The sequence below is a fragment of the Microtus ochrogaster genome, unplaced genomic scaffold, assembly GCF_000317375.1.
Source record: "Microtus ochrogaster isolate Prairie Vole_2 unplaced genomic scaffold, MicOch1.0 UNK5, whole genome shotgun sequence".
In the NCBI taxonomy this organism is placed as follows: Eukaryota; Metazoa; Chordata; class Mammalia; order Rodentia; family Cricetidae; genus Microtus; species Microtus ochrogaster.
Genome location: NW_004949103.1, coordinates 16,203,584 through 16,218,730, shown reverse-complemented (window position 1 = coordinate 16,218,730; position 15,147 = coordinate 16,203,584). Strand labels below are relative to the sequence as shown.

At 37.4% G+C, this 15,147-nt stretch overlaps 1 protein-coding gene across 4 annotated transcripts in view; it reads left to right on the top strand.

Annotated features, from left to right (window-relative positions):
- Positions 1-14,487, top strand: part of Ppargc1a (PPARG coactivator 1 alpha) — a 640,420-nt gene extending 625,933 nt beyond the window's left edge. For all 4 annotated transcript variants that reach the window (XM_005366020.2, XM_005366019.2, XM_026788616.1 and 1 more), the window contains 3 exons: positions 5,252-5,373; positions 5,720-5,871; positions 10,538-14,487. In XM_005366020.2, coding sequence (XP_005366077.1) covers positions 5,252-5,373; positions 5,720-5,871; positions 10,538-10,641 — 378 coding nt within the window. In that variant the 3' untranslated portion in view covers positions 10,642-14,487. The remainder of the gene's footprint in view (positions 1-5,251; positions 5,374-5,719; positions 5,872-10,537) is intronic.
- Positions 14,488-15,147: the final 660 nt, after the last annotated feature.

Sequence of the window (15,147 nt, the reverse complement as noted above, 5' to 3'; positions counted from 1 at the left end):
AGAGAGAGAGAGAGAGAGAGAGAGAGAGAGAGAGAGGTGCCACAGTAACATAAGAATATTAATACCTTTATTATAGTCAAGGTTTGGCAGGTACAAATTTATTTCCAAATTCATTAAAGTATTTACATTGAATATGTACAATTTTTCTTTTCTGATTATATTGAAATAAAGCTCTTAAAGAACATCGTTATCAGTCTACAGATTTAGTTTCATCTCAGCTTTCATTTGACTGTTTGCATCTGGATTGATTCAAGGTAGCCTTAACTGCTGGCCTGGGAGGTTCCATATAGTATCTGCCTACAGGTCATTTCGGAAATCTGAATGCTATCATTGTGTTTCTTTCCTGAAAATACCCTTTATTAAGAGACTTTCAGTAAATGGTTTCTCCACTACATAAGCGTACTCAATATTAAGAGCAAGGACAACAGATTTTTTTTTTCAGTCCTTTTTTAGTTGATCCTTCTTTCTGGCCAGCTTTATGTCTAGTTGGCTGTCAACTCTGCTACCCTTTTTTTTTTTTAAAAAAAAAGTTTATTTAACTAGAATGTTCACTGATGCATAATATTCATAGGTGTGTGTGTGTGTGTGTGTGTGTGTGTGTGTGTGTGTGTGTGTGTGTGAAACACGGGGACTTTGCATGCTGACCATGGGCTCTACCCCCTGAGCTAGTCCCTGTGAAACACCTTGAGCATTTTTGCCAAAGTCATCTTGCAACTACTCTGGAATTGAAAACAAAAATCTTTTGTTCTGAAGGTTAAAATGGAGTTCTCTTTGCAAAGAGAGAAGAATTAACCTTTTTTTAATGCTGCTCTGAAATAAAATATGTAGAATAAAATTACCGGGGACTGAAGTCAAATCTATACTAGACACACTGGTGCCTAGAAGTGTAGGGCGTTTCACTGAGGGGATCCATTCAAAAGCATCTAACACATTGCTTGGCCTATACAGTGAACAGTAAAAGTCAGCTTTTACTGCTTCCTGTCTCCCCTCCATCAAATCCCTCTTACTAAGAGTCACTTATCATTCCATGAGGAACAACGTTGCTTCGTTTCCCCGGCTAACCAGCAAATCCTACTCTCTTCTTGATAAAGATTTTAGTAATGTAAAGTCAGTTAATTCCATCACACTTTTTTCTTTATTTATCTCCTGTGTTTTAGTGTAACGAGGATTTAGTGCAGCGGTTAATGCGACATAAATCTTCAGTTTTATTATCCACCCCATCAGCAAACTAGCCTTTGTGAAAATTGAAGCTAAAAGTTATTTGATGAATGCTCCGTGCTCCTCAATAGTGAAAACTGGTCTGAAAATAATTTTTCAACCAGCTTTTTCCAAAGGTTCTGAGTTCCTTCAAGCCCCTAAGAAGTTAGCAACGTTATTAAACATTTTGATTTCTTCTCCTTTCATCTCCTGTTTGGAAATGAATGTCTTGAAAAATTGGATGTAAATGTTATTTTTTTTAAAGATATGAACTCTATTCATCCATCTAATTCAGCTGCAACATGTTAAAAGGGCGACTCTTTGCCGGAAATCTTGGCCAATCACGAAAGATTTTTGTCTTTGCCGTCTAGACCTTAAAGTGTCTTCCTTCTATTTTCGTGTTTAGCATGTTGAAAACAAAGGGCTTCAGTGCTTTTTAGAGCATGCCGGCATGGCCTCAGTCTTCCTGCTCTTTACAAGGTAGCAGGGCATGCATGGCCCATCCTTGTGTTTCATAAAAAGAGCTGGCAGATTAAAAGGTAATTTGAGTGATGGGAGGGCAATTCTATAGAGCTGTGTCTCCTTTCACTGCAGAATCTTTCAGTCCTACGAAAGGTCCTCCGGGTTATCTCTTTTAGTGAAGATCATTGGTGCATACGGCCTTGTATAAAGCCGCAATTCAGAAACTGTCCCAATATGTCTGCACATATGGTCGATTTTCGCTTTAACTTCACATTTCCTTGAATACATAGGCTGTGTGTATTCCCGTAATGGTAGCGGAGCAATTTCTGTGCTATGGCTCAATTTCTTTCTTTCTCTTCTGCAGTACCCTCTCCTTTCTTTACACAGTAGTAACTTCCCTAAAAGGCTCATTAAAAAAAAAAAAAATCCATAACACCATGCAAGCAGGCGCCAGGAAGTTTAAGTTTAGATAACAGTCCCATCACATTTGGCTGTTGGGCTGAAACTGGGTGCATAAATAGAATGGAATGTGGTGTTATGATTCCCTGGATAACGTGTGTAAAGAACAGCTCTGGCTTGGGCCTCACCAGCCATTTCTATCTACTGACTACCCAACCATGTTGCATGTTCTGGAAAACCAATTTCAGCCTTCAGTTGCAACATACAATATACATACAAGTGACTTTTGAATCTGCTTGCTTTACTTCATCAGCCAGTTAGGAGGCTTGATAGCATGGGCAGAGGAATTCCATTCCAGTTGTTTGAGTGGAGTCTCCCCTCTGAATGCCAGAGTTCTTTTGAACATGAGCCTGCTAACTTGCATTTATTCTATACTTCTTGCCCTTCGATCTGTAAACTACTTTTGGTAACTCATTCAGTTGAGTTGCCTAAACAGAGATTTTTTTTTTTAAATAGAGGACCATATTCAAATAATACCCCCTCTATGTTGGAATATTTCAGAGACTGGTGGTCTCCCAGGCATGGGTTAGTATTAAAAAGTATTAATTGAACACTGTAGCAAATACTTAACTTCTAAGAGTACTTTTTGCCCTTGAAGAGGATGTAGATTTGGTTTAACTCACAACTATTATTATAACTCTAGTTCTCTAGTTCCAGGGAATTCACTGTTTTCTTCTGAACTCTATGGGTTACCAGGCACACATGTGGTACACACACACACACACACACACACACACACACACACACACACACACGTACGTATATATATTCAGGCAAAATAGTTCTACACATAAAAAATTTAAAAAATTGATTTACTGAGATTGTCTTTCATACTTAACATAAATTGAGGCAAAGAACAGATATAGACTCTAATTTCATGAATTCTTTATTATACAAGGGAGAGAGGCATTGAACAATGAATAAACTATAATGATTTAATTGTACATAAGCAGAAATTGAAGGAAACACAGATTTCTTAAAAACGGCTAATAGCATTTCATCTGAATTCTCAAATGACACAGACATGGATCTTAATGTAAGTCTGGACAGTAAATGAGAGGGGCTTGGGATACAATTTAGGAAATGTATTCCAAATTACAGTGGAGTACCTTGTGCAAAGCCTCGGAGATGGAAGGAACACAGAGTAACTAGGGGCCTCTAGAAGTTCAGCATAAAACCTAGAGTGAAGGAAAAGATGAGCTATAGGAGAAAGACCACGCAGAAAAACTTAAATTCTGCAAAACCCACCTATTAGGTCTTCTTAATAAATTAGATGCATTATCAGAAGTATTAGAGGCCATGATTGCATCTAATTTAAATGACACGTGACATGACTGAATCCTCTTGACTTATTGAAAATTATTCCATTTGTGATAAAAGGACAAATTAGAGGGAACAAACATAGACATGGGGATTGAAGTTGTCCATAAAGAAAAGCTAGAAGTTTAGCCTGGGAGAGAGGGAATAAGGAAGACAAATTAAAGTGAGATTCAAGAGATAAAGCTCAATAGGACCTGGGTTCAATCCCCAGCACTCACATGGGTGGTGCCTCTTTGTAATTCTATCTCTGGAGGATCCAGTGCACTCTTGGCTTCCTGGTGTGTAGTTAGACAGTATGCTTTGGCAAGGTTGTTTCAGTTTAAGAGGTCAAGCAGAGAAGTCCAGTAAGTAGTTGGTTATCTGAAGCTCAGAGGAGCTTCCTTCCCTGATGAAGGTATACAGTAGTGTTGCTTATAATGTGAGTCGTCATAGATGAGCAGACCATCGACGAAGCCACCAAACACGCAGGTTGCTCAGTTGTACTTCGCAGGTGCTAGTAAGCCCTCACCCTGTGGCAGCTCAGTTGCTAATACTTATGGAAAAGGAAAAGCTGCCAATAAACGTTGGTGGACTTCTCTTTGTCTTAAGCCTCTTTGTGAGTTTTGTAGCTTCTAAGAATAAGGCACTTGGTATAACCGGAGAAACACTCTTGAACGCCTGAATCTGTATGCTACCCCCATGTTTCCCAGCCTCTTGGCTTTGATCCTACTTAAATTTCTGCAACCTCACGTTCACTTTGTTTTGCTTGTCCCTGGTAAGCACATAACTAGTTGGTAAGGACAGTCTCTATATTTGCTCCAAATATTCTTTAAAACTTTCCTCAGTTTTGAGGCATTATTCTATTTGGTTTCTGCCCTAGAACGAAATATTCAAGAGGGTTTCACTAAGCATGAAGCCCACATTTATATAAAAGGAATCTTATCTTCAGGCAACAGTATGGGCTTCCTGTGTTTTGTAGGTTATAAATTTCTAATGGCTTTTACATTATGAACATATTGACTGCACTTGGAGAAATGAGGCTACACCCCTCTAGTCTGTTCTTAAAATAGGGCTGAATCTATTGGTGAAGTAAAACTTGTATCCTTTTTTATTTGGCCCTTACTCTTCAGAGACCCATGGCTAAAAATGGCCTACATTTCAAGACTGTAACTCAAATGATTCTCTTCAGAACACATGCTTTAGAACTGCTTTGTATCCTTGCTATAAATGGAGATCATGGAGGCCTTATCTCCCATTTGTTTCTTTTGTCTACCTTCTGGATAAACCCCAACAATTGCATTTGGATCGCATTCCTTCAGGAAGATTTTGTGGAGTATTAGAGATTAAGAATCACCCTTTGAGAATATCAAAATCTGTACATTTTCAGATTAGAATTCTAAATTGATGGGAACTTAAATAGTTGTATAAGCCAGGCTATTATACCAATTCTGAAGATTAATAACCAAGTAATAAGTGCTCACATATTTCATATGTACTGGATATCTTCTCAGTGATTTAAAAAAAATCTCATTGAATAAATGTCTTCTCTGATATATGAAGCTCTCGGGAAGAAAGACAAGGGTGAGGCAGAAATGGGAAAGAGAAGCTCAGTGGAGAAGAAAGTGTAGTGTGACTAAAGAGCTTGAACGTAAGGCATGGAAAGTCAAACTTGGTTCCTATATGGTAGTTTTCCTTAGATCTGATATCTGTTTTGCTCTAGTGAGACTGCTCTCAGAGTGTTATTCATGATCATATGTTCATGGATGCTTCTGGTGGCACAACTACATTTTGTCTCCAGAGCTAGAAAAAGCCTCTCCTTCTCCTTTGCTTATAGGAAGAACGCCGTGTGATTTACGTTGGTAAAATCAGACCTGACACGACGCGGACAGAACTGAGAGACCGCTTTGAAGTTTTTGGTGAAATTGAGGAATGCACAGTAAATCTGCGGGATGATGGGTGAGAATCTTCAAAATTATTTCTTGTTTAGAAGCTGACGTATGTTAAAAATTATGGCCCTAAGATTACTGGGATGGGGGAGTTGCCAATGTAAGTGTTTTGACAGATGACATGTTGAGTTCAGAACCTTATTTATTTTCTTTCATCCCTATTTATTAATCTTTCTAGTTGAGATTTCCTGTCTCAGAATAAGTATTTAGCTGCCTGACAGGACAATCACACTGATAAATGGATGTGGTGGCAGAGATGCTGGCACCAGTGATGTCTCCCAAAGTAGAAGGGGTTGCAGTCCTCTGTGCCAATGCTGCATAACCAGCTCTGAACGCCTCTTTCCTGCCCATTGCAGAGACAGCTATGGCTTCATCACCTACCGTTACACCTGTGATGCTTTTGCTGCTCTGGAGAATGGATACACTTTACGCAGGTCGAATGAAACTGACTTTGAGCTGTACTTTTGTGGACGGAAGCAATTTTTCAAGTCTAACTATGCAGACCTAGGTACGGTATATAACTATTGTACATGCAAGGGTGAATCGATAATATAGAGCTCCAGATGGAAGTGAGCATGCTTCACAGACATCTTACATTGGGCTACCACTTGGCTTTCCTGAAGGGAGTATATGAATACAGTTTTTGTAGACGACTCTTTCAGAAGCAAGGTGGTTAAGTCTGAGCCCTGAAGGGCAGATGTACTTGTACTCTCTAAAGAGATGCTAAGCCATTTGTGGGGTTTGTGTGTGCTGGCAGTATTGTGTTATGTGTGCATGTGTTGTATGCATCTCTGTATACACTTATTCAAGTTTTGCACTTATCTGTGTTTATTCTTTATTCATACTCTCAATCCTTTCCTATAAACTCAAGCATTGGCATTGTTTTGTAGCACAGGGCAGGGCAAGGGCTGTGTTTTTCCTTCCTCACTATGTCACAAGCACTTGGAAACACTCTTAGTATACTTTAGAAGAGAAAGATGAAGTCCATTAGCTAAATGACCACAGACTTAATTTCTTGAGAATAAAATAAAACAAAAACAAAGCTCGTAGAGTATTTCTGGATCCTACACCTTGTACGGGAAGCTCAGCAAACAATTGTCATTTGAGAGCAAAATCACAGTCAGCGGTTTATGCTGTTGCCATGTCTATTATACATTAAATAAAACACATTAAATAAACACAATAAAAAATAGGAGAAACTATTTACTTTCTCCTCTTCAGAGGAGTAAAAGTTTGATCAGCTTATTACCCACAGATGATAATATTAACATTTGATTTCAGAATTTTGTCTGAGAGTTCCTCCTGTCCCATAGTTGAGATCATGTTATATATGTGCATATGTGTGCTTATACTTATACATATAGGTCGAATTCTATCTTTTTCATCAATAATACATATATTCATTTCCCAATGTGATTCATGGAACCAAAAATAATTCAGGCACATATTTTAATGGTTGCATACTATTTCACTGGGCATGTAGTATCATGATAGTTAGATAATTCGTTCTAACTCTATTTGTATTCATTTTAATTTTTGATATTCTAAATAATGCTACAATGGACATATTAATGTTCTTTCTAATATTAATTTTGTCCCATTGCTTTCCATCCCTTATCTAATATGTTCGTTATACATTGTTTAATTCTTTGAGGAAGAAATGAAGAAAAGTGGTAAATGTACATTATCATGATTATTTTGAATTAATTTATTATAAGCCTAAAATTAGCATGCACATCTATTCTTCAACATTAGTAGCTATCCATTCACTATTGCTCTGATGCTGTATAAAGACAAAAACGAATACCAATTACTTTTTCCCTTCCAGGACAGTTGTGTCTTTCTGGAGTAATTGATCTAGGTGCCGAGCATTGTTCAGGGGGAATATGCTATAATTCACTTCACAAGCTAAATAGATAGAGGGGAACAGGGAAGCAGCAGCTGACTGCTAGAGAGATAGAGGCCTAGGGATGAAAATATAAAACCTGGCAAGTCATTTGTTCAAATGCTGGCTGATAAAAACAGTCAAGACAGATTGAAGCCTTGAGTTGATTTGACTTATTTTCTTCAGTGATGAAGGCTGGGGGTATTTCTACTCTCTCCCAACGTCTAGAGTTTAAAACAAGCTACCTAGAGGGGTTTTTAGATCACGATTCATCATGGGAGAGGGAGGATTGGATGGTATTTCCAAATTGAACTGGTGCCTCCCTGAAATAGTTCTAAGGAGAACGATCCTCAGCTTGTTATCTCCCTGCCTAGCCAGCAGCCATGGAAACTTGACCATTCCTAAGCTCACTCCCTAGCTTTTGAAAAGCGTGTTTGATGCGTCTTGCAATAGCATGGGATAGTCGAAGTCCCTAAAGCATGTTAAGGCCATAAAGATGTTGTTCTCAACACATTTCTGAGGTAGCCAAAAGAGCCTCAGTATTAAAATTAAGTCACCCTATGTTTGAGACCTGGTTCATTGCTGATCTTGGATAAGCATTTCAGCTCCTTTAGCTTCTGATTGTTTATTTATAAAATAACTCATATTGTCATGGAGGAATATTAAATATTGGTGGAGGAGCTGATATCACAATGCCTTGTATAAAATAAATAGGCTACAATTAAAAGTAAGAGCAATAAGAAGTTAGAAATTTGGGATTGTTTTTACATGGAAGTATTAACATTAGGGTCTATCTTAAAAGATCAGTGAAAATTTCCAATATCTTGTCTTTGTTTCCACGAAGAATTTAGATTAAATGTTTCAAGTCATGTGATACTTAAATAAAAGGAACATAATAATGTACTGCATACATAAAGGAATTGGAAACTCATAGACATGCTAACATTAAAGAAAACCGACATGATACTTATTAATTGGACTGAGACAGAAAAATGTTCTATGATTTTAGACAGATTCTACCTTTGTGGTTTTTCCTGTTTTATTTGCTTCTCCAAATGAAGTTACCTGTCACATGCATCCTATTCTTCTACCACAGAAACTGGCTAACGATGACTACATTGCTATTAGAAGAGCATATAATGGTTGCAGCTACGATTTATTAGCTAGTTTTGTAAGAGAGAGTGAAAAATTAATGTGACTTGATTAGGGCTATTGTGATGAAGCCAGGATTCGAAGTTTGCTCTACTATTTAGGAATTTCTATCTATTGGTTCTATTTACTGTTATATAAGCAATGCCTCTTACCAACAAAATGCCTTGATAAAAAATATTAAGAAGGTTTGGATGTATGGGTCTGTAGTCTAGAATAAATATTGCTCTTTCAGAGGGCCTAGGCTTGATTACCTGCACCCATGTGGTGGCTCACAATTGTCCATAACTCCAGTTTCAGGGGACCCTCTATCGGCCTCCATCAGATGAGGCATGAACATGGTGCTCATACATACCTGCCAGAAAAATACCCATGCATATAAAGTAAATAAATATAAAGCAAAAATTATTAATCAGGAAAGGCAGAATCAGAACAGGTGACTTTGTATTAAGAATATAGAGGTTTTGATTAAGTATTAGTTAACACATTGAAATCATGTTCAGCCATATATGAAAAATGAAATAATACATTCATAGTTCTTTACACAAATAGTAGACTATTATATTACAACATATATACAGCATATATATCTTTACATTTTTCTTGACATTTATTGGTAAATAATTTCCAGATCCCAACATGAATATTTTCAGCTATGGTTTTAATAGCATGGAGGTGCCTGAGATTAATGCATTCATTCAACAACATTAATTTGACTACCTACCTGGAGGAACAGCTTTCCAGGGGCTAAGAAAACAAATGTGATTATTTTTGTGTCCATTAATCTGGGAACATTATTTCTAACAATTTTTTTTGAAAATAATGAGGTGGCTATTAGTTTATTTCCACATTTTCATTATATCTTACCATGGTCCAACATCTTCTCTTCAATATGAGAGGGCATGGTGGAGTCCCTCCTGCAGTCTCACATAGGGCTGTCTCATTCAACAGGAGCATCTCTTTTGGATGCCTATGAAGAGAGATAATGTGTCTGCTTTTGTAGGTGGGTGTCTATGTGAAGTCCACCACAGTGAAGAAATTTTTGAGAAATATTTTCTCCCAGCCTCCTGAATATTTATCAAAAGAAATACAGAACATTAAATTATGGATTAATTATTCTTAGGGTAACCCAACATTAGGTAACTACGCTTCTCTAAATTCCCTCCATGTAAAAGGAATGCAAATTTCCCTTCATGGTCGCCTTCTGGTTTGTCTTACACAAAGCCCCAGAGCTACACCCCAGCCCCAGCTAAGTGTTCTTCATATTGCAATTTCTGCTTCCATAGTCTCTACTCTTGCTCTCCTGTCCTTTGGATTTTTGTGCTGTAACTTAGCTTAGGAAAAATGTGGAATGCTTATATAGTTAGTAGAATTGTTAATGTATCCCTGAAAGGTTTTATTACCCTTCAAATAAATACTTCCCAATAGTGTAATTCATTCACAGGAGGTTTTGGTTATATTTCCCAGAATTTCTTTCTCACTTGTAAGACCAGCCTGCACTATCTACCCCTTTTCTGTAGATATAAATAGAGAATGGCTGGAAGTATTTAACAGCATTTTACTTTAACATACATTGCTAAACACAAGTGTTTTAAAAGAGTTGTTTGATATAACGTGGGATTTTTCATAAAATCAGATTTGAACAAGTTGAAAAATCCAAGACAGTCTAGAATGATCTTTGTCCATCCTAATCTACTGAATTTTATTCTCAATAAAGTTAAATCCATTAATGGGAAAATTATTTCCAGCTTCTACTTGTACCTTCCCATTGAAGTTATCTGGGAACCATTGCATTGGCAAGTCATTTAAAATGCCAAGATAAGGGAAATGTAAATACCTATATAGATATTAAATATTAAAGAAGCATTGAAATCTACTACTCCTGTGTTCTCTGAGTTTTTCGGTATACGGAGAATCAATTGGCTTTTGATTTTGAAAGCCAACTACTCCCTTCTCTATTTACATTTATATATTCAATGAAATTCAGGCACCATTTTTAAGTACATTGATTCATTAAATTACAATTGAACCAGGTATCTTGAATTGCATTGAAAGCCACCAGCAAAGGGTGCATCTAACCTGGTTTGCTGTTTGTTTGTTTTTTTTTTGTTTTGTTTTGTTTTTTTTTGTTTTTTTCCAGATTCAAATTCAGATGACTTTGACCCTGCTTCCACCAAGAGCAAGTATGACTCTCTGGATTTTGATAGTTTACTGAAGGAAGCTCAGAGAAGCTTGCGCAGGTAACATGTTCCCTGGCTGAGGATGACAGAGAGATGGTGAATACCTCAAAGGACAGCGTGTCCTGTCCCAAGACTCTTGCAAGTCATACTTAGGAATTTCTCCTACTTTACACTCTCTGTACAAAAAATAAAGCAAAACAACAACAACCATTAGAACAAGAACAACAACGGTTTACATGAACACAGCTGCTGAAGAGGCAAGACATGGAATGATAATCCAGTAAGCACACGTTTATTCACGGGTGTCAGCTTTGCTTTCCCTGGAGGCTCTTGGTGACAGTGTGTGCGTGCGTGCGCGTGATTGTGTGTGTGTGTGTGTGTGTGTGTGTGTGTGTACTTATTTGGGGCATACATGTGTGCGCATGTGAGGACTTGGGGGCACCTGACCAGAATGAACAAGGGCAAACCCCTCGAATGGCAGCATATCCATGAAGACACACTTAAAATCTAGAACTTCAAAATGTTCATATTCTACACAAAAGGAAAATAAATAGAAATAAATTAAAAGGAAAGAAAACTAACAAACCACCCTAAAATGACACTACTGATGTCTGTTGTCAGCCTCCGGTACCGTCTTTCCAGAAAGTGCAAAACCAACCTGCAGCAAGCTCTCTCTCTTAACGTAACGATTTCCTGACAATCCCGAAGACACTACAGGTTCCACAGAACTAATATCCTCTCTCTCTCTTTCTCTGTCTCTCTCTCTCTTCCCCCCTCTCTCTTCCTCTTTCTTTCCTTTTGCCATGGAATCTGGGTGGGAGAGGATACTGCAGGCAACAGATGCTAAACTTTCCTAACATTTTGAAGTTTCTGTAGTTCGTCCTTTGTCCTGACACCTCTGTATATGTCCACAATGTTGATCTTCCACTGGAAATTTTTGCAAAGCCTTGTCATTGGTCAAGCGGGGAGTGTGTTCAGTGGTTCCTTCTGAGGAGGAGACCTGGTGTTACATGACTACTGAGAGTTGAGTAGAACTCTCTGGATGTGTTCAGATAGTGTAATTGCTACATTCTCTGATGTAGTTAAGTATTTACAGATGTTAAATGGAGTATTTTTATTTTATGTACATACTCTACAACTATGTTCTTTTTTTTGTTACAGCTATGCACTGTAAATGCAGCCTTCTTTTCAAAACTGCTAAATTTTTCTTAATCAAGAATATTCAAATGTAATTATGAGGTGAAACAATTATTGTACACTAACATATTTAGAAGCTAAACTTACTGCTTATATATATTTGATTGTAAAAAAAAACAAAACAAAACAAAACAAAACAAAAGACAGTGTGTGTGTGTCCGTTGAGTGCACTACAACAAATTGACGCTTCACGCACATCCATCCCCTCGTAGGAGCTTCGACTAAGCATCTTGTCAACAACAACAAAAATCCTAGGCCCCTAAAGGTATTAACCACTTCTGCGATATTTTTCCACATTTTCTTGTTGCTTGTTTTTCTTTGAAGTTTTATACACTGGATTTGTTAGGGGAATGAAATTTTCTCATCTAAAATTTTTCTAGACGATATCATGATTTTATGTAAAGTCTCTCAATGGGGAACCATTAAGAAATGTTTTTATTTTCTCTATCAACAGTAGTTTTGAAACTAGAGGTCAAAAAAATCTTTTTAAAATGCTGTTTTGTTTTAATTTTTGTGATTTTAATTTGATACAAAATGCTGAGGTAATAATTACAGTATGATTTTTACAATAATTAATGTGTGTCTGAAGACTATCTTTGAAGCCAGTATCTCTTTCCCTTGGCAGAATATGATGATGGTATTTAATCTGTATTTTTTACAGTTATACATCCTGTATAAATACTGATATTTCATTCCTTTGTTTACTAAAGAGACATATTTATCAGTTGCAAATAGCCTATTTATTATAAATTATGAGATGATGAAAATAATACGGCCAGTGGAGACTTTCTACCCAGGGTGCATGGCGGTTGTCAGGTGGGAGTGTAAGTTCTTTATTTGGGAAACTCAGCTCTCGCAGAAGCAGTGTTGCTTTTCTCGCTAGCATGGCCTCTGACGTGACCATGATGTTGTTCGTGGTAACATTGCTTCTGCTAAATTTAATAATAATAACAATAATAAATGTCAGAAATTAAAAAAAACCTCCATTCTGAGCATCAGGATTTCATCTGAGTGTGGAGTTGCTGCCATGGAAGTCACTAAAGTTTGGAGTATGTTTTTGAGTTCCAAATTGAGATGTGTTTACTGTTTGGCTGACGTGACTTTTCTGGAAGATGTGATAGACCTACTACTTACTTAATTGTTCTTTTCCTTTCTCTCACCCAACACGATCTTACAAAATGGGTTTCACCCCCAGGCCAATGCAGCTAATTTTGAGGGCTGCGTTCATTTATCACCAGCATATTGTGTTCTGAGTGAATCCACTGTCTGTTCTGTCGGATGCTTGCTCAAGTGTTTGGCTTACTCTTTCTAAGTAGATAGAAAGCAATAAATAACTATGAAATAAAAGAATTGTGTTCACAGGTTCTGCGTGACAACAGTAACACATCTTTAATCCGCCTAATTCTTGTTCTGTAGGTTCAATGCAGGTATTTTAACTCTTTGTGAACGCCAAACTAAAGTTTACAGTCTTTCTTTCTGAATTTTGAGTATCTTCTGTTGTAGAATAATAATAAAAAAGACTATTAAGAGCAATAAATTATTTTTAAGAAATCACTATTTAGTAAATCCTGTTACGTGTTTAAGGACCAGATGCGTTCTCTATTTTGCCTTTCAATTTTTGTGATCCAACTTTAAATACGTTCTCTGTTTGCCCTGGATCATGGACATGACTGAAATACGTGGTTTCTTTTCTTACTTCTCAAAAGACAACACTACAGATTTCATGTTGAGGATTTATTTATTGATCTCCCTCACCCTCTGGCCTGACAAATCTTGTTACCATGAAGATAGTTTTCCTCCATGGACTTCAGATTGCATCTAAAATTAGTGAAGTTTTTGGATCTTATGCAGACACTGTGGGTAGCCCATCAAAATGTAAGCTGTAAGCTGTGTTCCTTTCTTTCTTTCTTTCTTTTTTTCACTTCCTTTGGGAGAGAATCTTCCCAACAACATATGCTCCCCAACATCATGGGAGGCAAATTTCAGCATAGATCTATAAGACTTTCAGATGACCATGGGCCATTGCCTTCATGCTGTGGTAAGTACTACATCTACAATTTTGGTACCCGAACTGGTGCTTTAGAAATGCGGGGTTTTTATTTAAAAAAAAGAAGAAGAAGAAGAAGAAAAGAAATGTAGCAGAATAATTCTTTCAGTGCAACAAAATCAGTTTTTGTAAAGGACTCTGAGAACAACGGTTGAGCTGTCAACACTCAAAACAGCAGAGAGGGAACTTGGCACTATTGGGGTAAAGTGTTTGGGTCAGTTGAAAAAAGGAAACCTTTTCATGCCTTTAGATGTGAGCTAACAGTAGGTAATGATCATGTGTCCTTTTTTGATGGCTGTACCGAGAACTTCAATCACTGTAGTCTAAGATCTGATCTATAGATGACCTAGAATAGCCATGTAATATAATGTGATGATTCTAAATTTGTACCTATGTGACAGACATTTTCAATAATGTGAAAACTGCTGATTTGATGGAGCTACTTTAAGATTTGTAGGTGAAAGTGTAACACTGTTGGTTGAACTATGCTGAAGAGGGAAAGTGAGCGATTAGTTTGAGCCTTTGCTGGCTCTTTTCCACCTGCCAATTCTACATGTATTGTTGTGGTTTTATTCATTGTATGAAAATTCCTGTGATTTTTTTTTTAATGTGCAGTACACATCAGCCTCACTGAGCTAATAAAGGGAAACGAATGTTTCAAATCTACTTCTGCTTTTCTTATTTATCGGAACCCAATTGTTGGCATGTTTCTCAGATCAGTATGCATCGCTGCTTATTCTTCAATTTCCTCTCAGGCTCTCTCCCTTCCTCTCTGCTTTTCTGTACGAATGGATGTGCTTTAGCTCCGAGGATGTGGGCACCTCTCGTATTTTACCTACTGTTTTTCAAAGTGTAAATGGGAGGTGTGGTTGATTTCTATAATGAAGGTTGAGCAGGTGAAAAATGACGTGGAAATTTATCAAATGGCTTAGCTCTATTTGTGCACGTAACCCTGAAAAGTATGTACTTTTAAGGTTAAATTATTGCCTGTAGGGTTATCAGGTAAATATTTGGTGGGGATCTTGATTCTATTATAGATGAGTCAGATACTTTTTGATGACTTACATCAGGAGAAAGGCCTTGTCCTATTCATGTTACCAGGTTGTATAGGAATGGACAGGTCGCTTCAGGTATGTCCTGCTGTCTGGCTGTCTGTTGTGCCTGGTAGCAAATCGTGATCTTAATGATAAAGGCATTGTTATTATTATAGCCTCTGCTGATATTGTGTGTTCCTCTGTACTCAAGAGCAGAGTACACACAGCATTGGGAGACTCGCAACCGAATATATCCTCTTCCACTCACCCTACCAAATCCAGAGAAAACGAT